Source organism: Penicillium crustosum, assembly GCF_028827405.1.
Source record: "Penicillium crustosum strain IBT 35664 chromosome Unknown utg000003l_segment0_segment0, whole genome shotgun sequence".
In the NCBI taxonomy this organism is placed as follows: Eukaryota; Fungi; Ascomycota; class Eurotiomycetes; order Eurotiales; family Aspergillaceae; genus Penicillium; species Penicillium crustosum.
The window spans coordinates 3607248-3627823 of NW_026623124.1; the positions used below are offsets into that span (position 1 = coordinate 3607248).

At 46.6% G+C, this 20576-nt stretch overlaps 10 protein-coding genes across 10 annotated transcripts; 5 read left to right on the top strand and 5 right to left on the bottom strand.

The window, feature by feature from the left end:
* Positions 1 to 255: 255 nt before the first annotated feature.
* Positions 256 to 900, top strand: N7487_008443 (uncharacterized protein; the record flags this gene model as incomplete). The annotated part of the gene is made up of 2 exons (XM_056876173.1): positions 256 to 614; positions 681 to 900. 2 exons carry the CDS (start codon positions 256 to 258, stop codon positions 898 to 900), a joined length of 579 nt encoding a protein of 192 aa, XP_056728361.1.
* A 620-nt stretch (positions 901 to 1520) lies between these two features.
* On the bottom strand, positions 1521 to 2481 carry N7487_008444 (oxidoreductase, short-chain dehydrogenase/reductase family; the record flags this gene model as incomplete). The annotated part of the gene is made up of 2 exons (XM_056876174.1): positions 1521 to 2356; positions 2412 to 2481. 2 exons carry the CDS (start codon positions 2479 to 2481, stop codon positions 1521 to 1523), a joined length of 906 nt encoding a protein of 301 aa, XP_056728362.1.
* Positions 2482 to 3495: 1014 nt separating this feature from the next.
* Positions 3496 to 5207, bottom strand: N7487_008445 (cytosine permease; the record flags this gene model as incomplete). The annotated part of the gene is made up of 3 exons (XM_056876175.1): positions 3496 to 4601; positions 4654 to 4870; positions 4938 to 5207. 3 exons carry the CDS (start codon positions 5205 to 5207, stop codon positions 3496 to 3498), a joined length of 1593 nt encoding a protein of 530 aa, XP_056728363.1.
* A 2620-nt stretch (positions 5208 to 7827) lies between these two features.
* On the top strand, positions 7828 to 8112 carry N7487_008446 (uncharacterized protein; the record flags this gene model as incomplete). The annotated part of the gene is made up of 1 exon (XM_056876176.1): positions 7828 to 8112. The coding sequence occupies one exon, from the start codon at positions 7828 to 7830 to the stop codon at positions 8110 to 8112; it is 285 nt and encodes a 94-aa protein (XP_056728364.1).
* An 847-nt stretch (positions 8113 to 8959) lies between these two features.
* N7487_008447 (uncharacterized protein) lies at positions 8960 to 10877 on the top strand (the record flags this gene model as incomplete). Its single annotated transcript, XM_056876177.1, has 2 exons — positions 8960 to 9057; positions 9116 to 10877. 2 exons carry the CDS (start codon positions 8960 to 8962, stop codon positions 10875 to 10877), a joined length of 1860 nt encoding a protein of 619 aa, XP_056728365.1.
* A 571-nt stretch (positions 10878 to 11448) lies between these two features.
* Positions 11449 to 12395, bottom strand: N7487_008448 (copper chaperone CCS1; the record flags this gene model as incomplete). The annotated part of the gene is made up of 3 exons (XM_056876178.1): positions 11449 to 11975; positions 12051 to 12315; positions 12378 to 12395. 3 exons carry the CDS (start codon positions 12393 to 12395, stop codon positions 11449 to 11451), a joined length of 810 nt encoding a protein of 269 aa, XP_056728366.1.
* Positions 12396 to 12649: 254 nt separating this feature from the next.
* Positions 12650 to 14107, top strand: N7487_008449 (CDC2/CDK family serine/threonine-protein kinase; the record flags this gene model as incomplete). Its single annotated transcript, XM_056876179.1, has 2 exons — positions 12650 to 13182; positions 13243 to 14107. The coding sequence occupies 2 exons, from the start codon at positions 12650 to 12652 to the stop codon at positions 14105 to 14107; spliced, it is 1398 nt and encodes a 465-aa protein (XP_056728367.1).
* Positions 14108 to 14547: 440 nt separating this feature from the next.
* Positions 14548 to 15618, top strand: N7487_008450 (RNA recognition motif domain-containing protein; the record flags this gene model as incomplete). Its single annotated transcript, XM_056876180.1, has 4 exons — positions 14548 to 14593; positions 14653 to 14813; positions 14896 to 15309; positions 15367 to 15618. 4 exons carry the CDS (start codon positions 14548 to 14550, stop codon positions 15616 to 15618), a joined length of 873 nt encoding a protein of 290 aa, XP_056728368.1.
* Positions 15619 to 16541: 923 nt separating this feature from the next.
* Positions 16542 to 17906, bottom strand: N7487_008451 (uncharacterized protein; the record flags this gene model as incomplete). Its single annotated transcript, XM_056876181.1, has 6 exons — positions 16542 to 16709; positions 16769 to 16846; positions 16982 to 17270; positions 17340 to 17450; positions 17509 to 17714; positions 17772 to 17906. The coding sequence occupies 6 exons, from the start codon at positions 17904 to 17906 to the stop codon at positions 16542 to 16544; spliced, it is 987 nt and encodes a 328-aa protein (XP_056728369.1).
* Positions 17907 to 18961: 1055 nt separating this feature from the next.
* On the bottom strand, positions 18962 to 19660 carry N7487_008452 (uncharacterized protein; the record flags this gene model as incomplete). Its single annotated transcript, XM_056876182.1, has 1 exon — positions 18962 to 19660. One exon carries the CDS (start codon positions 19658 to 19660, stop codon positions 18962 to 18964), a length of 699 nt encoding a protein of 232 aa, XP_056728370.1.
* Positions 19661 to 20576: the final 916 nt, after the last annotated feature.

Consider the following 20576-nt stretch of genomic DNA (forward strand, 5'->3'; position numbering starts at 1 on the left):
ATCCTCAAACATCGCGTTGTTGAGGTCATTTTTCTCTTACGTGTCGCCTGCCTCCTACCGATCAATATTTTCTATGGCTTACACCAAGGCTCTTTTTCTAAAGCTTTATTGCTGCTAAAGCATAAATAACTGTTACTTGCCCCCGACAACATGGATTTACTCTAATATTTCCTATCAAGCGTTCTTTAACCATTTCTATTTTTGGTCCCTCGTCTTAGGGGCCCCTCTTACATTAAATCGCTCTCTTAGCTCAACATGGCATGGCCCTACGATCAGCAGTGGGAAGATACCCGTATTTATGAGTATAGTCTAGACAATCCTGCTCAGACCTTCCCTCATCTAGCCCCTGGTCTCAACTGGAGCACATGTGCAGAATTCGAAATGACCATGTCCAATGCTGTGCCTGTCACCTCCGACCTATCGCCTCGGCCCCGGCTGAATTCCTTGGCGGTGCAGGGAGGCTCTACTCATGCCATGTCACCTAGCGTGCCCCACCAACCGAACGCCTCGAAACCTAGAATTGCTCCCTATCCAAATCCCCCAAAGGAGCCGGCTGTAATTTCCAGGAGACAGAACAACACTCGAAACAGCGCTAGAGAACGCCAGACCAGCGGGTAGGGCCATTTCCCGGATATGCAATACAAATCGGAACTGTATCTAACAATGAAATCACTCCATAGTTCGCCCCCGCACAACCCCAACAATCTGGAGTTCCAATGCAAGTGGGACAGCTGTGGCTACCGAGGCACTTTCAAACGGGAATCTTCCCTCATCCGCCACATTCGGAAAATACACGTCAGCCCTCTGGCTTATCCATGTCCAGTGCAGGGCTGCGAGAAGGCTTTTAATCGTGCAGACAATCTGGTTCAGCACACACGAAACAAGCACTATACTTATTAAGGAGGTCATGGGTGTTGTTCGGGATTTCATTTTTGCTCTTTATTTTAAGATTATTTCTCGCAGGATATGTCCGTTGGTTTACCTTGTTACGCTCTTTCTTTCTGCTTTTCTGTTTCTTATAGGACCAGACGCTAGAAATAGTAAATGTTCTTTAATAAGAAATATTCAATAAAACATAGTATTAGGTAGAAAATATGGTCGGAAAGAGTAGGTACACGCCAACATCGCCAATATTTTCAAACACGATCAAGCTTCTAACCCCAAGCCTCTAGATTGCGCAACATAGATCGAACACCCATCGAACTTCATTATTTCTACATTATGTTACCAATTAGGTCGTGCCAAAACGCATGAATTTGCTGGGCCTCCTTTCGTCACTCTATGAATTATTGGACTACATGGTACCCATTTAAATTACACCGACCCAGATACATAAACTTTGAAGTTATATTAGAAAGAAGACGGACGAGCTCCCAAACTAGATCTGAGATAGTAGATTACAAAGAGACTATTTGAGTTGTTGAGAATTGTTTCTTAAATACGATACATGTAACTCCATGATAACATTGAATAGATACAGTCGCCCAAAGGCCCCAGTAGTCACTCCAATCAACACCAAATCAAAATCCCTTCAACGCCTCTTCAGTCCAATCCCACAACCTTTCCGCAAGGGCCCCATCCCTTGCCGTCGAATCAAGCTTCCTATCCATCAACTTCCCAACAGGCTCATAGTACCCGCCATTACGAATCTCAGCCTTATCCACAGTAGCCGCCCACGTCTGACTAAACGCACCCTCATGTGGCTGCAGAATAATCCACCAAGTAAGCGCATAAACGAGCATCTTCTCCTTAATCCCAAGCCCAGAAACAAGACCCGTTCCAACAACACCAGGATGCACTGACACCGACGTTATAGCCGGAAACCTCTTCGCGAGTTCGCGCGCATACACCAAATTCGCCAGTTTACTCTGTCCGTACCGCACCCACGGCCCGCCGAAGGCAATATCCTGTGTCGTCTTGAGCTTGTCGAAGACGATTCCGCCACGCGGGTGCAGGCCCCACCCCTGTGAAGTGAGGAGCACAATGCGGGGGTCGGTGGAGGCTTCGAGGAGGGGTATGAACTTTTTTATTAATAGTGCGTGGCCGAGGTGATTGGTGCCAAATTGCAGTTCGTAGCCATCGACTGTTTGGCTCGGTGGTTGAGCCATTATCCCGGCATTGCACATTAGGATGTCTAAAGTTGAGTGTTGGCTAGTGAAAAGCTCGGCAACATTTTTGACGGAGGTCAAGGAGGCTAGGTCGCATTGTATGAATGTGACTGCGAGCTTGGAATTGATTTCGTGGATTTGTTGGATCATCTTTTCTGCGCTTGTAGCATTGCGGCCGCTGAGGTAGATGTGTGATGGGTTGTGCTTGGCGAAGTGGAGTGCAGATGCTGCGCCTAGACCACCGGTTCCTAGATTGGTTGTTAGGTGGGAAAATTTAGAACGCAGAAAGGATTAATTTCAGACCTCCTGTGATGAATATTGACTTCCCCGCCAGATCGGGGATATCTTTGTCGGGATTATAGGTGAGAGGCATGGTTGATGTATGGGATTAGGGCTAGATGTGTTACGCGCAATATTGGTTTAAAGTAATGTTAGGTTGGCTTGAAGTGGGTAATTGTAGCTTCAAAATAGGAGGCATTGTCTGGGATTTGATCTACTTTTTATATCTTTTGTATTGGGAGGTGCATGATTTTTTGTGATCTGAGGTCAGATATCAACCTGCCGACTTTGGATGTCATCAACTAACCGGATGGGGGCACCTGGGCATGCTGAAGTCTCCACATGTGACTTTTACAGCCAATGAAAGTTAGGCAAGTTAGAGTTAGCAACCTCGGAATGTTCGAGCTCTCCAACGACATACATATGTAATCTATCCATCTGACAATCTTGTCCACGGGTTTAAGTTATTCTTTATATCCGTTACTCGAACGGCTTGATATTGTACCGACGGACAACGAGTTGAATTTGTCTAAGTCCGAGGTTGAAGGTACTATCAGTGGCGTAGAGAGCTTTAGGCTGGGGCAATTGGTAGCGCATCGGATTTGTAATCTGGGATGTCCTCCAGGGCTCTGAGGGTTGGGGGTGAGTCCCCCGTCCGGTTTTTTTTTATATACTATTCGGCCCATCCTTCGCCCGAAGCTCAAGGTAGGATTTAGGACGGGTTGAATCCAACTATTTAGTTTCAGGTACCTCAAAACTAGCATATTTTGACCTATATATATCTCAACCGTATAATTTAGCCATAGAAACATGGATTGATATTAAACTATAACCTACTTAAATAAGTTGGAAAGTCCCTTTTATCTCTACAACGCTTTTGTTATTATTTATAAAGTAGAAAGGTTTAGAAGTGTACATATCCCTAAAATTCTTCTTCAAATCTATTCTTCTAGACCACATCTTTATCTCGACTTTTATTCTATGACTGTGATATATAGACCATATTAGTTTAGTACTGTATCTGTTAAGGTATAAAAAATAATGATATGGTTGAGATATATAAGCTTAAAATATACAAATTTTAAAGTACGATACTATAAAATTAAACTTAACGACCGGTCATACGAAGCTCGATGGGTCGCAAGATGGAATAGACCACGGCAGAGAAGGCAAAGCCCAGCTCAAATCCGACGTCACCACCAAATTCTGGGTCTCCAGCATGCTTGGCGATAGGACCCATCCACCACGTTTGGCTCATGCCCACAACAACACCGGCAATACCGAAAGCAAACGCAACAGAGGCGGCGATTCCTAGGGGCAGCTTATGGGGACTGTCGTAGTCCTCCGGACGATAACCGTCGAATCCACGTCGGAAAACGAAGTGGTCAACCAGCGCAATGCCGGAGTAAATGGCCAACCAGTAAGCGATAAGGCTCATGAAGTTCTCAAGAACAGTCTCGAAGTGGGAATAACCTGGGATAGCAATGGCAAGGGCGACGCACGACGCGAGGAAAGTCCAGATAAATCGAGGAACGCGCTGCGTAGCCCGGCTGAGCACCTGCAAGGTCAAGCCGACAGAGTAGATGTTGGGGCAGTTGTTGGCGATAATGGATAGGGCCAGGATGACAAGGCAGAATTTGCCGAAGCCGCCGAGAGGCTCCAGCACGGCTGCGATTAGGCCACCATTGCCTGAGGCTAGGTAGCCCTCGGCGTACTTGTTGTTAACTCCGTCGCCCATAGCCGTCGCGGACATAACGGCGATACCGAGGAATTGAGTGAAGAGTAGGGGGACGATCAGACCAAGCCAGGCAGATAAGAAGACTAGGCGACGGCTTTGGGTCTTTGGCTGGTAGACGGTGTAGTCGGCAGCATAGCTGGTCCAGCCAGTTGCGAAACCATACACAGTGGACCCGAAGGATAGACAGGAACCCATTTCAGAAATTCCGACTCCCATTGGGATGTTGATGAAATCACCGGAGTGGGCGAATGTGCCGAACACAATGATAAACACAATGGTCGTGGGGATCCAGCTCCAATACTCATACATGTGGACAAACTTGTAACCGGCAAAGGTGACGAAGAGTGTGCAGAATGTGATGATGAGGATACCGGCGTATCCGGGAACTTCGGTGTTCACTGCGTTGAGGAGCTGGGCACCGACAATAGCGTTGGCAGCAGACCAACCGACACAGGCGATAATGTTAAGGATAGCAACTAGAAAATTATAAATTAGACACGCACAAGCCGATGGACATGTCGAGCTTACTGAATTTCACAGGCCACCATCCAAACCAGAATCGCGAGAGCACCATCTGGCGCAGCCCAAAGGGTGGACCAAAGCACGAGAAGAAGCACACGGTCATAACACCGAGGAGGTTGAAAAAGAGACAGACCAAAATGGCATCAACGAAGCCCAAACTGAACGCCGACTTTCCAAGAACGCCAATGGCGAAGGAGCTGACGACCATGTTTGCGGCCAACCACTAGGTTTGGTCAGTGGAAAAGGCCTCTAGGCCACGGCGATCACGCCAGGTAATTGCAGGAACACACCATGCTACCAATATTGAAATAGGACGTATCGGTCCGCTCAGAATCTGGAACTCGCTCGACACCTCGCTGCTCGATGTTGAACTTGCCGGCTACGCGTTGGAGCTTGGCGTACATCGAATCGCCGTATTCGAAGCTCTCGCCGGGCACGGTGCCATCACTTGAGTTGTCGAATAGCTCATTGCTATTCAAGTCGGAGGTATCATTCACTCGGGGTGCCTTTTCCAGGTCCTCATTTGAGCTGCGGAACGTTTTGGCGAGGTTAGGGAGCATCTTTTCGGTCGAATCCTCACCAATGAAGGTGAAGAATGTAATATATATATATATAAACGGGATTAATCGGCGAGCTGGAAAGGCTCAACGAGACCCAGGGAAATTGAAGGAATTAAATGAAGGGACAGTGTCACATCGTCCTTTCTTTCTTTTTTTCGCTCCACCGACCGGGAGGAGCTGTTAATATAGTGTCTCACGAGAATTCTTTGCGCGTTCGGCCCCACCGAGGAGCGCGCACTGTGGCAAAGATAGCCCTGTCGCGTGTTCCTCCTCGAAAAATCCATAAATTCCAGAAGACGAGCCGAATAACAAGCCTTGAGGCCCCATCAAGGAATCAGTTAAACCAATCATAACCCTCCGGATAACCCTAGCTTATCAGCATGCCGAGGGTTGTGCACTCGCTTGGCGTCTTGAACTTGGTGTTTGATTGTCATTGGATGACGGACATGTGTGAGCGGATCTGAAAGTCCACAAGTGGAGTGTCCTGTCTCGGGACTTGATAAGAAGTATCTCCGACTTCCGATTATCTCCTGATAGTGACATTATCCTTGACTCCACCTTTAGTAGGTAGGTACTCCGTATTGAAACTCTTGATGATCCTTGTACCAATCACATTTGTTCGAGATACTTGAATGTCACTTCCTCTTATCATTTTGCAGGGGTGCCTTCTGCGTGGCTAAACCTTGTGCTCGCGCAACACCCCCTAATTGGCAGTATCCCAGCCAATCCTCTATGGCTTTCAATCAAGCTTCCTGCTCCTTGTCAGACGGGAGACGCCGATGTGCGTGAAGCTTGACATTTGCAATTACTTTTATCTCTCACGGTGATTTCCGTCCCCGTATTTCTGCGGGGAAATATCCACGCTGGGACCTAGTGCTTCTATACCCCGGACGTTCCAAACACGTGGGAGTTGAATGCTGTTCGATTAAAAATGGGGCAAGTGACAGACTGTGACAGTGTCCCTCCAAGGTTGAGCCGGTCGCACATGCCCACACATATCTAAGCCCCACACATATCTAAGCATGTTCGGCAGACACTTGGCATGTTTGTCCTATCTCTGGGATTTGACCATTCTTTTCCCATTGAGAACTATAACCAGCCAGAGCAAAGGCCGCATAAATTGCCATTCTGGGAATGATGTGTGATTGCGGACAAGATCTCTTGACAGATCCGATCATGTAACCTTGCTATCTATTCTTAATTCTGTCTAGCGTGTTAAGCGCAAACCGTATGCTCCTCATTGGCTTCAAGGATAGGAGGCCGTACCTAATACGGGGTTTTGCGGCCAGTTTCCTCACTTATCATTCTTGCAGCGCAAGGACGTCACAAATCCAGGGAAAGCACAGCATGTCTAGCAAGATTATAATGCAATGCTGGGGGAAACACCTAGATTTGTCTCAGGTAGTCGCACTCTAGGTTCCGTATTCAAGCGGTCATGCCCTATCGCAAACTTGCCAGCAGGGCGTCATGTCCGTGGGGATGAACTCAGGAGATCCCTCCCTACCTTTGGCTATTAGTATTACGGCAATATTATTAATTGGCCTTTTTTAACTCTTATCCCCTGCTGATCGGTGCTGTCTCATGGATAGGGAATCATCTCGCCCCGTCCTGGAAAAGGGTGATTGGGATGGCACTATTTATGTCGATTGGTAATTTGGTAAGTGAGCTCCACAATCTTCATCAGGGAAAAGAAAAAGAAAGGCAAACTGATTTGGCTTGGATTATGGGAAAATAGGAGGCGCAGTGGGCTCCAATATATTTCTTACAAGCCAAAAGCCGACCAGAATTATAATCAGCCGCTTGTACTGCCTTGGTATGTTCTTTTTAGATGACTGTTAGACGTCTTTTTAGCTATCTTTTTAGATGACTGTTAGACGTCTTTTTAGCTATCTTTTTAGATGTATACGATGGCGGTAAAAAAGCATATTCTATATAAGAGACTTCTCTAGATATAAAATTTGGCTATATAATTAATTTCAACTTTATAATAATACGACCAACTATTAATCATAAACCATAAGGAGATCAGATTATATCCTTTTTTTTAAACCAGCGTGTCTTCCAAGTTGGTCTTTACGACAAGGAGATCATAATAACTCTTAAAACAGAACTAACGAAAGATTTATGAACCAGTGGCATACTTAATCGCTCATAAAAGACCTCGAATCAATGGGAAGTAAGAACCAATGAGATCACAGGATCAGTTTGGACCTTTACCTAGGTAGGTAGCCCTGGAGAGTATAAGCAGAGTCTTTTTTCTTCTCTCTCTTCTTCCTCACTCGAGTTGTTTATCCCATCTGATTTTCTTGTCCATACACCACTTCTACAGTCTTCGACCGATTTTCTCTTTGTCTCTGCCCACAGAAGGTTTGTCCTTAGCCTCTCTCACTTCTCACTTGTATCTCACTTACCTCTCACTGACAGCCTTACAGCCGTGCTTGCCTCAGTATCCCCCCCCCTTTTCTTTTTTTTACCTTACGCCGAAGCTTTTTGTCTTTCTTGTCATATCGGTGATGGCTGATCCAGCCTCCATTCTTTCGCCCTCTGGCCGTCCTATACCTCCTTTATCGCCCCGAAAAGGCGTTGTTATCCTCGTTAATTCGAAGGGTTGGAGGGCGAAATGAGCCTGGAGCAGTACATGCACTCCTTTGACGTCTATCTATCTGTCAGCATTATCAGCTCTCCTTCTCTGCCAGTAAAAGCGGAGACTGTGACTACCCTGGAACAGAACATCCGTCCACTTTACCTAGAGATCGAAGCCATTATGCGCCGCCACAATCTGAATGTTACCTCAACCACCCAATGTGGGAACATGAGCAAAGCAAAATATCCTGGCGGTGATACCAGGCCTCGATCGTTTTGGGTCATCTCCCACTCGGCCCCTGAACCAGATGGTTTCGATTGAATGTCTGGCTCGTATGGACAGAAATATCCTTGCGAGACTTGACTCCACGTTGAATGCCATGCATGGGAAATACTGAGTTTAATGCCAACGTGCAGGAACGACAACTGGTTGGAGAAAGTCCACATCCCCGACTCCTAAAATAGCAAATTACGGCTCTCGGATGGGGAAAATTAATACTATATTTACCTTAATAAGCAAGGTGCCATGGATAGACAAGAAATGTATATATCTCCATTTTTCAAGGTTGCTTAGAAGCTCTCCAGGCTTCTTTCCTCGCATGTGTAGAAGTACAGCTTTTATCCCATGCAAATTCATGCTTCTCTTTTTTCGAGGAGGTTCTGCTGATGTCGCTGTTGCCATATATCGTTGTCCCGCTTTCTGTCGCGCGTTCGGTCACGTTGCCATGACGAACCCTACCTCTAATGCTTATCGTGCATAGAAGCTTATAGTTGTCTTCCCCTATTCATTCATTCTCGCAGTTTCATCAAAATGCTTCGGAAATCTAATACGGCCAATGATCTCCGGCTAAGTAATGTAAACCTACAACCTTGGAATATTTTAGTGTCCAATATTTTAACGTATACAATTGGCAAAAGGCGGAGAGCATGGAGCTCGAGGGCAAGAGCGATCAAGCTCGACTAGATCTTGATCACGCGTCCCTTCGGTTTTAATCTCCCGATCTTAACCAGACCTCCAGCATTGGTGTTTTGGTTTTTTTTTTTTTTCCATGTCACATATTCACGCGCTGGCATAATCGATATCTATCTTTGCTGATTATTCACATTCTTCCTTTATTTCATTGATGATTCGGATGGTGGGATAGACGTCACAAAGCAATCTGAACAAAATGAGTCCTGTCAACCAACAGACAGGCTCAGACACCATACGTCGCCATTTATTCTCGCTATCATCAGTCTTTCGGTCCAGGGCAAGCACGAGACCTAGGTAATTGAATACAAAGAATGAAAAAAGGATGAAAGAGGTGTCCTGCTAACCAAGACAGCAGCATACCTCATCCAGTGCAGGAAGAGCCAACTTGCCAAGAAAGGATCCATTACCCTGTGTTTAATCCCCTAGATCCTCGCCACAATCCCGAGATATCGACCTCGTGGTGGCGTCCAAATAAGCAAAAGAGTTTGACTTCAGAGCCACACAATCCAAAGGAATGGGTCCAATCCGTCTCGAAACGAACTCTCCACAAAGCACGATCAGGTTTATCGGCGCTGCGCGCAGGGCTTAGCCACCGTTCAAGTGAAGAAGACAGCCCCGAGAAAGGTTTTGTTAGTCCCGTTGCTCTGAGACACGAAAGACAACGCTATGCAATTTCATCTGGGGCATACACTTCGGATACACAGGAGGACGTGAACTTCGGCGCCGAACTATCTCGCATGCATCTTCCACCGTCTTCGCCATCGTCCAGTACTGATATGGAGTCGCTTATCCGCGTGAGGTCTCTGGGTTCGATACCTGACTCGTTCGCAACATTTCCCGGATCTGCATCTGCGTCTACGCCCATTTTTTACCAACCCAGCCGAGCTGTAAGTAATTCGGGGGTAAATTCGACTTGTACACTAGCCACCGACCATGATCTTGACTTCCAATTTGGTGAAACTGGAGAGTTGGGGACAAGTATAAATTCCAAAGATTACTTTGCTCACACCACGCCATCGACAGAGAACCATTTGATACAACAAACATGGGGCGTTGCAATCTCTACTGATGGAGAGATTAAAATGTCCGCCCACGCCCTGTCAGAGCCAATTTGTGAAGAGCAGCAAGCAACAAATCTTCAGCAGCAAAATATCAGTCATGCAAGTTCAGATACAGAAATCATTGATGATCAATCAAGTTCAGTTCTCATCTCGAGACAATGCTCCGCCGAAGTTCGATTTGCATTTCCAGCAATATATCATGAGGCGCTGCACCAGTGGGCAAGACAACATGATAGTCCCAGCCCTAATCAGCACACATCCAACCCTCGTGCACAAAGTCTCAACACCAGTCAACACAGTTCCAGCCCAAGTCAACACCTTTCTAGCCTCAGCCACCACAGTCCCAATCCGAGTGAAAGCAGTCCCAGGCTCAATGAACAAGAAGAAACCCCGCACGCTTCCCAAAACCCACTCAAATCCATTGTGCTCCAGGATAATACATACAACAACTCGCCTCCATATGACGAAGATGATGAAGGTCTCATACCCTTGGTACCCCCACAAACCCCAATCACCTGTTCTGAAGAGATGGAACCATTTTCCTATCCCAATCCCCTCAGTTCCATCTCTAACCGGAACTTCGGCGAAATATGGACGTCTATCTCCGAAAGAGCAACCACACAGCGGTCAAGCGTTGGAGATTATTCAAGCCGTTCCACACCCGCTGATACCACATCGCGAGATCTCACATCAACTGAAATGACTTCAATGGAATCAATGACGAACGATACATGGTCCCCATGGTCCCCCATCGACTCTGAACTTCTTTTCCCAAGCCCAGTGGAGGATGGAAATGGGTATTTCCTTATGGATAGCAAAACAAGCAGCCAGTATCCCGACAGAGGCAATCAACCAGTCAAATTTACACAGAATACCACCAGAAACTGCGCTAACATCAGAGCACCTCAACAACTAACTGGGCTGATCTCCCCGGGGGTCCTGTCCCTACCGCTCTTATCTGATGGCATTCCCGGTGCAGGATTAGAGTTTCTGGAAGATGATACGGACGACGAGTTTTACCCTGGAATTGTGCATCCAAGACAGTTTTGGTGAAATTCTTTGTTGATACTTTTTTATGGAAATGGCCTAACCAAAACGACTGCCTGTCCTCTTTGGCCACATTGTATTATTACCCACCTTTAGCAGAACCTGAATGATGTTTTCACAGTAGCAGCTTGTTCTCTCTTTTAATATTCTTTCTATGTACTTCTTCTGTGGTGTTTTCCCGTGGTCTTTGCATTAGTGTTTTAAAATATAATCGACTATCCTATCCCGGAAAAGTATAGTCCCAAAAGAAGATGGGGTTCAATAATGAACAAAAATACTCCATCTATGACTTTATTCAGGTACCTTAGCAACTAAATTTAATAGTAGAAGAGCCTCACAAACAAGGAAAGATACTGATTATGAACACAATACAGGTAGTTTGTTCCAAGGTTTGCGTGATATCTTACTGAAGGCAAGGCAAAACCACCGTCATTCATTATCGCATTTATTCTTCGTGGTATCACATATTTGAAGCTACGTATATATCACTCGGTAATCGATCTGGTTACATGTTCAAAGAGTGGCATCATCACCGACATTCAACACCACTCTTGATAAGGTCAACACTAGAACCCACCTAAGCCATACCCAAGACAACCTGCTCCTTTCTCTCCTGCCAGACATTCTTACCCGAACACGAGCAAACCATCTTATCATTATCCCACACGCCCGCACTGCGCGCAATAACACCAACAAGGGTATTCTCATCCTCACGCTTGAAAGGGCCTTCCGTTCCCTTAGAAACAACCATACTCCGGCCAATAAGTTCCCAAATGGCCACAGGTCTATCCAAGAACACACTACCCTTTCCTTTATTGTCAACATCCACGGTACCGAGAATGCCCCGGCACTCCTCAGCCGGGGCGGCAGCATCAGCGCCAAGCACCTTAGTCTTCAGAGACTCCCAAATACCACCGGTGGACTCAGCGCCCCGAGAGATGTCTCCTGCTACTCGAATAGTTGTCCAGTATTTTCCCGGCGCAAGGCCGTTGATCGTCAGGTCGATGAGGGTCATGTTTGAGGAGACCTGGACCATGCGCGCGAGTCCACGGATATTGTTTGAGACGCTCGTTGAGTGCGTTTCGAGAATACAGACGGCGGAACCTGTTTGGTGTGCATCAGTTAGCATTGCTCATGTGTGTCGCGTGGAATAGTCATTAGGAGCCGGGGATTCCGTACTGTTTGTAGTTCCGCTGCCGCGCAAGATGGCATCGCGGCCGGTGTTTTCGATTGCGGTCACGATGGAGCTGGGAGGGGCCGTGCCTTCGACGAAGACTAGCTGGTCTTTGAGGTTTGCTTCAACCTTATTGATTCCTGTCGCGGGGTCAGCTTGATACAGGTTGGTTTGGGCTGTTTTCGGGAGATGACTACCTTCCAAGCTGTTCACAGAGTTGGAGATAGACTTCACGCAGCCTTCACAGGTCATTGGGACCGAGAAGGTCGTCTAGACACGAAAACCGCATTAGTATGGGGTGTTTATGAGTCAGGGCACTCAGATAGACTGACCTGGAATGGTTCAATCATGGCGGGGAAGAGACAGTAGATCGGACACCGGTGGGGAGTATAGGAGTATGTGCACAATTAAAGGTGAAGGATGTAGAAAGAAATAGAGAAAGATAATATCTCGAAAGAGAAAGATCTAAAGATTTAGAATAAAGAACATGCAATGTGCTATACAAATTCAAGGTGGGGGCGTTGGATTTCAAATCGAAGGAACTCGGCTTCTGACGAAACGTCATTCCCGAACTTCTCTCCCTTTCAACCTTCCCCCACGAAAAATGTCATCCCGATGGGCGAATGAGGACCCAGAAACAGAGGCAATTATCGCGCAACAAAAACGCGATAAAGAGCAGAAAAAACGCGCTAAAGCGGAGAAACAGCGACTGGAAAATGCCAGCAAGGCTCAAGCTCGGGATGCTCAAGCCAATGGCGAGCTAGGCCCTCCGACAAAACGACGAAGACTCTCCAACGACCCCGATGCCCATCCAAACAACGCCGAGGTGGTGGACATCCAAAAGGAACAGAGAAACCAGTCGACCTTACTACGCTTCCCGGCTGGAGAATGGGGCCCCTGCAGGCATGTGGATAACTTCGAAAGATTGAATCACATTGAGGAGGGCTCGTATGGATGGGTTTCACGTGCAAAGGATATTTCCACGGGAGAAATCGTCGCGCTGAAGAAGCTGAAACTGGATAACTCGCCGGACGGGTTCCCAGTCACTGGGCTTCGGGAAATCCAAACGCTTATGGAGGCGCGACATCAAAACGTCGTGTACCTACGGGAAGTAGTTATGGGCAATAAAATGGACGAGTGAGTTCTCCGTGATTGAATCTATATCATTTATATATGCTAATCAATTGGTTCCAACAGTGTATTCCTAGTGATGGATTTCCACGAACACGACCTCAAATCCCTACTCGACGAGATGCGCGAGCCCTTCCTTCCTTCGGAGATCAAAACCGTCTTGCTACAGGTAGTTGGAGGACTCGAGTTCCTACATTCACAGTGGATCATGCATCGCGACCTCAAGACCTCCAACCTATTAATGAACAACCGTGGCGAACTCAAAATCGCCGACTTTGGCATGGCCCGCTACTTCGGCGATCCACCTCCCAAGTTGACCCAGCTGGTTGTGACACTTTGGTATCGAGCGCCGGAGCTGCTCCTCGGCGCCGAAAAGTACGGCACGGAGATCGACATGTGGAGCATTGGCTGTATCTTTGGCGAGTTGCTCACCAAAGAGCCTCTCTTACAGGGCAAGAATGAAGTCGACCAGGTGTCCAAGATCTTCGCCTTGACCGGACCACCGAACTCTGAAACATGGCCTGGATTCCGTTCATTGCCCAACGCCAAGAGCTTGCGAATCCCGTCGACATCGGCACCTTCTTCGGCCGGCAACCCGCCTCTACTACCTCGCTCTCGATTCCCCTACCTGACCAATGCAGGCTTGGGTCTCATGTCAGGATTGCTAGCGCTGAATCCGGCCTCCCGTCCTACGGCAAGACAGTGCCTCGATCACAAATATTTCAAGGAAGATCCACGGCCCAAACCACGAGAGATGTTCCCGACCTTTCCCTCCAAGGCTGGCATGGAGAAGCGGAGACGTCATCGCACACCTGAGGCTCCTAAACGGGGCCAGGAAGCACCCGAGCTGGACTTTGCGGGTGTATTTGGAGGTGCCCCGGGTGGAGATACCGGTGAAGCAGGGGCTGGATTTACTCTTCGATTGGGGTAATTGCTTTTTATTCACATTACAAGAGTAAACAATACCAGATTCTGTTTTATTGCCTGCATTTGCGTTGATCTACACTTTACAATACGTATATAATCTACTTCGGAGATATGCTCCGTGCCTCTCGCCTACACTTTCAGGTTTAGGTACACCTTTGGTTTTTAATCAGGCAGATTTCAATATATATTTAGGAAAAAATCTACAATAGAATAATATAGAAACGTAGAAACAACCTTGGCGTCAATGGCTATAGATGTGGCTATGCATAATCAAGGAGTTAGCTGTGGATAAGAGTCGATAGCTTGGCCCCCAAAGCTGATCGGCTCCCGGAGCTTCTTTTCTTCTTCAACATCTCCACTGATTGTCACGTATCCTCACTTATTCTGACTTATTTCTTTCCTTAATTGCCTTTCTTAATTTGTCTAATCTATATTCATTCTGCCATGGCGACCAAACAGCCTGTCTCGTTCGACGCCATCATCCAGGCTGGTAATCACTCCAACCACCCGACATGACACCTAGCAAGATCTGACTGTTTTCCTCCACAGACCGTCAAAAGAAGAAGCAAGAGGACCTCGCAAACCAACTCCTTGGAAAGAACCGCAGGTCAAGCGCGCCAGGTTCGGGCGCTGGTGCTGGCAAGAAAGCGCAAAACAAAGCACAAAATGCAAAGCCCGGGAGCTTAGCCAGCAGGATCGGAGTAGCCAAGGTATGAACAATTCCACCATATGACCATCAATGCGACCACCAATGGAGAAAAAAATCTAACAATTTTTCGCGTCGAAATTTAGCGCTCCGCGTCAGCGACCGTACAACCCAACAAGAACAAGCCCGCACCCACGAACAACTCTCGGACACGCGGCAAAGCTGGCAAGAAAGATCGCGTGAATGCGGATCAGGTCCGGGCAGCTTTCCAACCCGAAAATGGCCAATTGAACGCGCGATCCGGCAACTTCGCACAGAGCAGCCGTCTATCTGGTGGCAGCAACATGACCATTAAGGGTGCCTCAGGCCCATTCATTGTCATCGGAAAGAACTTTGCGCCTGGGACAACAGCTGCCGATATCCAGTCTGCGCTTGAGCCCATAACAGGCCCCATGATCAGCTGCCAGATAGTAGCAAGCCAGCCAAGTGTTGTTGCGGAATTTGCATATGCAGAGAAGACGGCTGCAGAGCTGGTGGTTGCCAATTTCCACAATCAGAGGGTAAATGCCGCTCCTGCCTAATGATATCGCAAGATAGATGCTGACAAACCACTCTAGGCTGACGGGAGACTTCTTACAATGACCCTTAAATCGGCGAGGGCCACAACCCACCATGATCCTTTCACTGCCCTCCGAGCACAAGCTGATCAGGAACGACTCCGAGCCCGTCGTGGCCCGGGCCATGTGAAAGACCTGCTATCTGATAACCAAGGAGACTCGCAGACTGGCCTCTACAGCGATGAAATGATGGTCGATGCGCCGGCACGGAATACTCAGAAGAACCAGAACCAACGGAAATGGCGTCGTTAAATATCCAAGCTTGAGCATGAGAAATTGAGGTTGGCTAGCGTTGTTGGTGTAAGGAGTACATAGTATGCACTGCGCGAAACGGTCGTGGAGATCATGCTTCTTCCTGCACTCTCATGAAATGTATGATATGGTCACAGCAGTTTATGGACATCTTTTTTTAGCATTCGGAGCACACTTTTTGCAACAGATAGAGGCGAACGGGACAAACCAGACAGAATATTAATGTTTTATTGAGAATTCTTCTTTAATATGCAGATCAACCCGTAGTCCCGCTACGGTATTACCTGTTGCCCCTTCGTTAGTTGCTTATTTACTCCTTCGACGAAAGAAAAGAAGAGGTGAAACTATAGGTACCAACCCAAGTCTATATATAGGCTTTAATCCTCGCAGTAGCAATAAAAAGAGTAAATAATCTTGAACAGTCCCAAATTCAAGAACTTCAAATATACGAGATATATACCGAAGCTCCATATAAACCAAAACGAAAGACACGAAACAAAAACAAAAACAAAAACGCAAGTATAAGAAGTAACATGAGAATATATAACCAACAATCGATCTCCAACTCCGATGCATGATCAAATTCCCGAGAGGAATAGGTTGATCAAATGGTATATATGATTATGTGGGTGGTGGGTTTGCGAACGCAGGGATGCAAGGGGGTAGCTGTGTCAAAAATTCAGAGAGATCAGTTCCCACATACATATCCCCAGTGTTATCAGGCGCACTCAAACAATATAGCATATGGTGAAGCCAAATACCAGATAGCCGTACACCCGTCGGAGGAGTATTGGGGCGTTGACGGGCTATACATGCTCGAAGGTTAATCCACCGAGGGAGCATAACCTGACCATTGTGGAACATGTTGACTTGCAATACTACAGTATCCGCCTCCATCAGACCACCTGCTGTGGACATATTCATCATACCAGAGATAGGTAGGGGGCACCGCTCATGCGTTCAAGGGAGAGCCGATCTTCTTGGAATATCTTCATTGCCGAAGCACCACTATCCTCCATAACTGTGAGGAACATGGTATGTTCCCGGGTGTTTATATTCCAAGTAGTGGGATTCCGGATCGCTACTGTAAACTGTTTCATGTTAGCATTGATTCATGTTTTCTTTTTGTTTTTCGCCTGGGAAGTCTTACTTGATGCATGGCGTGCCCATAAAGAATCGGCCGCAAAGTGAGGAACAGGTTCATCGGTTCCGGTTTGTAGTTGCCGATCTAGTAAGTCAATGTTAGGAGCTGTGCGTAGGTTGGATAACGTCTATTGCCTTCATGTTGGACTAACTTGATAAAACAAGAAGTCTACGTGTGAATGGCGAATGAGGCTCAGATCTTTCTTGTATTCGAACTCACTCCTTCTACCCAAACACCATGTGGGCCATGCTCCTTACTAAACGCGAGAAATTCATCCACATCATTTTTCCTCGGACCACCAATCAATTTCCCGTGTGCCCAGTAAGTGACTGAATTTGCATCCCAGACAAGGTCCCCCGAACGGTAGGCAGCCATGATGGCTTTCACGTTGGGGATATTTCCACTGTCATTTCCCAACTCGTCGAAACTCTTTTGGACCCTCTTCAGAGAATCGAGGCGCTGAACGACTTCCCAGCTAAGACCGTCAGGCTCGGAGTTGATCATGTCTCTATAAACGAGCGGGTTAGTCATTGTCAAGAGAAAAACAGAGTACATATGGGATACAGGATTTTCTTACATCTGCTTCTGCTTGATCTGTTGGTACATTTTCAATCTGTTCTCGAAAATGTCAGGCAAGATTTTTTCGTCGATGCGTCTGAGACATCTCGCAATTTGGCCGTCGACATCACTATCACGAAAATGTCAGCAAAGACTCAATAGACAGAGAAAGTTGGCATTGATCCTACTCGTCATCTAGATCTAGTTCGCTTGCAGTCCATCCTTTAGGCAGGTTGGTAGGATCGGTTATTGGCTCATCACGAGGTCCCCATACTGGTGGAATCTCGTTGATTTGACCAAGTTTTGCAGGGGGTCCAGGAAGGAGTAGTGCATCCCCGCGCCTGAGGATGTCGTTTGCAAGTGCAACATAAGGCGGTTCTGAATCTTGCTTCTTCTAAATCAATCATTTGTAAGTAATTTCCATGATAAAAGGTGCATGGGGATACAATACCTTTTTCCCTTTTTGTGCAGCGGGCTTACGGCCGGAGGTAGAACCAGCGCCCTTATCACTCCTAGGTCGCTTTGTTTCAGGGAGACCAGGTAGAAGGGGATCATCGTCTTTTCTTTTCTGGCGAGTGGTGGGCATTTTGAATCAACACCACGCTCAGTTGTTGATGAAGAGGGTTTAGAAAATGTTGTGGGTTGATACCAACTAAGAAGAGGGATGCAGAAGAGAGAGAGAGATTAATTTTTGAGGAGCAAACAGCTTTTATAACTTGAGGCACCAACTTTTGTTTATTATCAAACAAAGACAAATTCGGTAGAGTCGAGAGTCCAGCGCAAAAGAGATAAAACTTGTGGACTTTAGCACGGAGTCAAAGCTCATTGACATACAAGCTAGAGCGGCAAGACAAAGAAATGCGTTGAGCCGAGGGTAGCAACGGTAGAACGTGAAGCAAGAAAGAAAGTGCGAAGCTCTTCAAAGACAAAGGAAAGGCCGTGCTATAGATAGCAGCCAATGAATTTCTTGATGCGTACTCAATAATGAAGTCAGAAGCAACGGAACAAATTTTCTTTTTTGATTGACTTGATACTGAAATTCACTGCGTGTCCTGTTTCATTGTTAGATTCCTCTGACTATCTTCACTGCACTGTGGCTTATTTATTTTATATGTTATCCGAAATCTCCTCCAGCCACTACTTATACAGAGAGAGTTCGCATTACAATCAGCAAAATACTATCTAGTGGATATACAAAGTCCTTAACATTTGAGAACATCTAACAAGATTGTTAAGGGGGGCATCTAAAAGACCTTTCAAAACCCGCCAAACAAAAGACATCACAACGCCGTAAACGCGGCCCACTCTTCTTGTGTTTAATAAATAGCAAAGATGTGTGGTAACACTCGAACCCTTTGTCCGGTAGTAGGGTTCACTACTTCCCGCAAGCGTAGGTAATTCGAGACCGGGACGCCGTTTTCCTCGATGTAGGGCACTGGGGTATCTGAGCCTTGGAAATCCCAGAAAGCGTCGTTCTCCCACACAACACAATGCCCCGAGAAGTCATCACGGCAGTAGCAGGCCCCAAGCTTTTTAACATGAAGAAAGTCCAGCATTGAATTCATATCGGCGAGATAGCTATCATATGGTATGAGTCTATTTCAAATGTCAGTAAACGACTAGTCAAAGGAAATATTCTACTTACGCGTATCTGCGACCAGTGGCTGTGAGGTACTCTTGAATCTGATTGGTACTCATGCCCCCAGGTTGAGTTGGCCCCGGTTGCATCAATTCCACGTGGCTGAGGAACTCATCTAATGACATTCCCATCAAATAAGACATGGTGATGATGGCGCAATTGTTTTCCAAGTTATACGGGTTGTATTTAACGTTCAAATGCTCCACTGGATCATCGTCAATGATCATGTATTCCACCGGTAGGATGATTTGCTCATAGTGGTCGACGTCCATTTCATCGTCAATATCCATGTCCATGTCCTCACTACCGAAAACTATAATACTTCCCAACTGCAATGGTTGGAGTGTAATTTTCGGGGTGGCAGCTGGGTCATTATTGGAAAATGTCTGGGCACTCGGTTGGAAAACGGTGGTCGTGGTGACCGGGGTAAATCCAAAGGACACGGATTTGGTGATACTCGCTACCCAGACAGTCTGAGATGGAACAGATACAGTCAATGCCGTGGTAATTGGCTGAAAGCTGATCGTACAGGGCGAGCCGCATTCACTGGCTGGGAAAGTCATGGCTTCATCACCCCGTTTATCAATAGAAGACGGGTAAGATGTCACCTGTAGGTAGGATGTTGGATTGACGAGAACAGGAGAAGCTGCCGCCCAAGAGGACAGCAGCATGAAAAGCCAAAGATGGACTTGGGGCTGCATGGTTGGAAAAGACAATGAGTTGAAAATTTTCGAGCTGTAGATGGGGATGTTTAGTGTTTTATGTTGTATCTAGTTCAAAACTTCTCACGTGGAATCCTAAAGAAGTTAATCAAAATCAACGAAGAATTATTATTACTCATACTACCTCCACATTCGGCCTTATTTTGTTTCATTTTGCTTGCATCCAGCTTTAAAACATAGGCCGACAGTCTAAGTATGGGACAAGGAGGATACGAATAAGGAAAGTCATTACTGGTCTCCTTTTTTTTCCCGCAAAGGGTGCAACATTGTACAATGTAAATCACTCGACTTTGAAACAAACCAACGTCCCATTATGGAGCATGGAAGACACAAAAAAGGAATTTCCTCGCTGTTCTCCTGGTCCTTTTTTAGAAGAGGCACTGTACGAGATAATATTGGATGTTTTCGCCCCCAAATGGTCCCAATTACCTTGGAAGATACCAACCTTGGTTGGAAGGTACATATCCAGGTATATCCATAGATGTACCTGCCAAGACATCCACGGGAAGTGGGTCTCCCGCTAACTGTAATTATGCATGTATTGTATTGTATTTTCAAGCTTCCAATGTTGTTTTGACTGGGCATACGAGCAATTGATTATGGCTAACCATTGGATAACAGCGAGGATACCCGTGGACATCTATGTTTTGCTTCAAGGAATTATGTGTCGTGCATGATTGTACTAGAATATCTTTAGACGTCAGTAGACCTTCCAATGGGATATCGTATCGTGTATAGGGTTGTTTTTTGCTCCGCATCGGGAAAGTGGGCAGCTGCCCAGGTGGAGCTCGCCGTTTGCCAGCTTGGGTAAATGCTTAGTCTAGAGTATGAACGTGGGGCAAGACTCTTTTGGACTTTCGATCAAAATGCGCATTATTGGCGGAACTTGGTCATA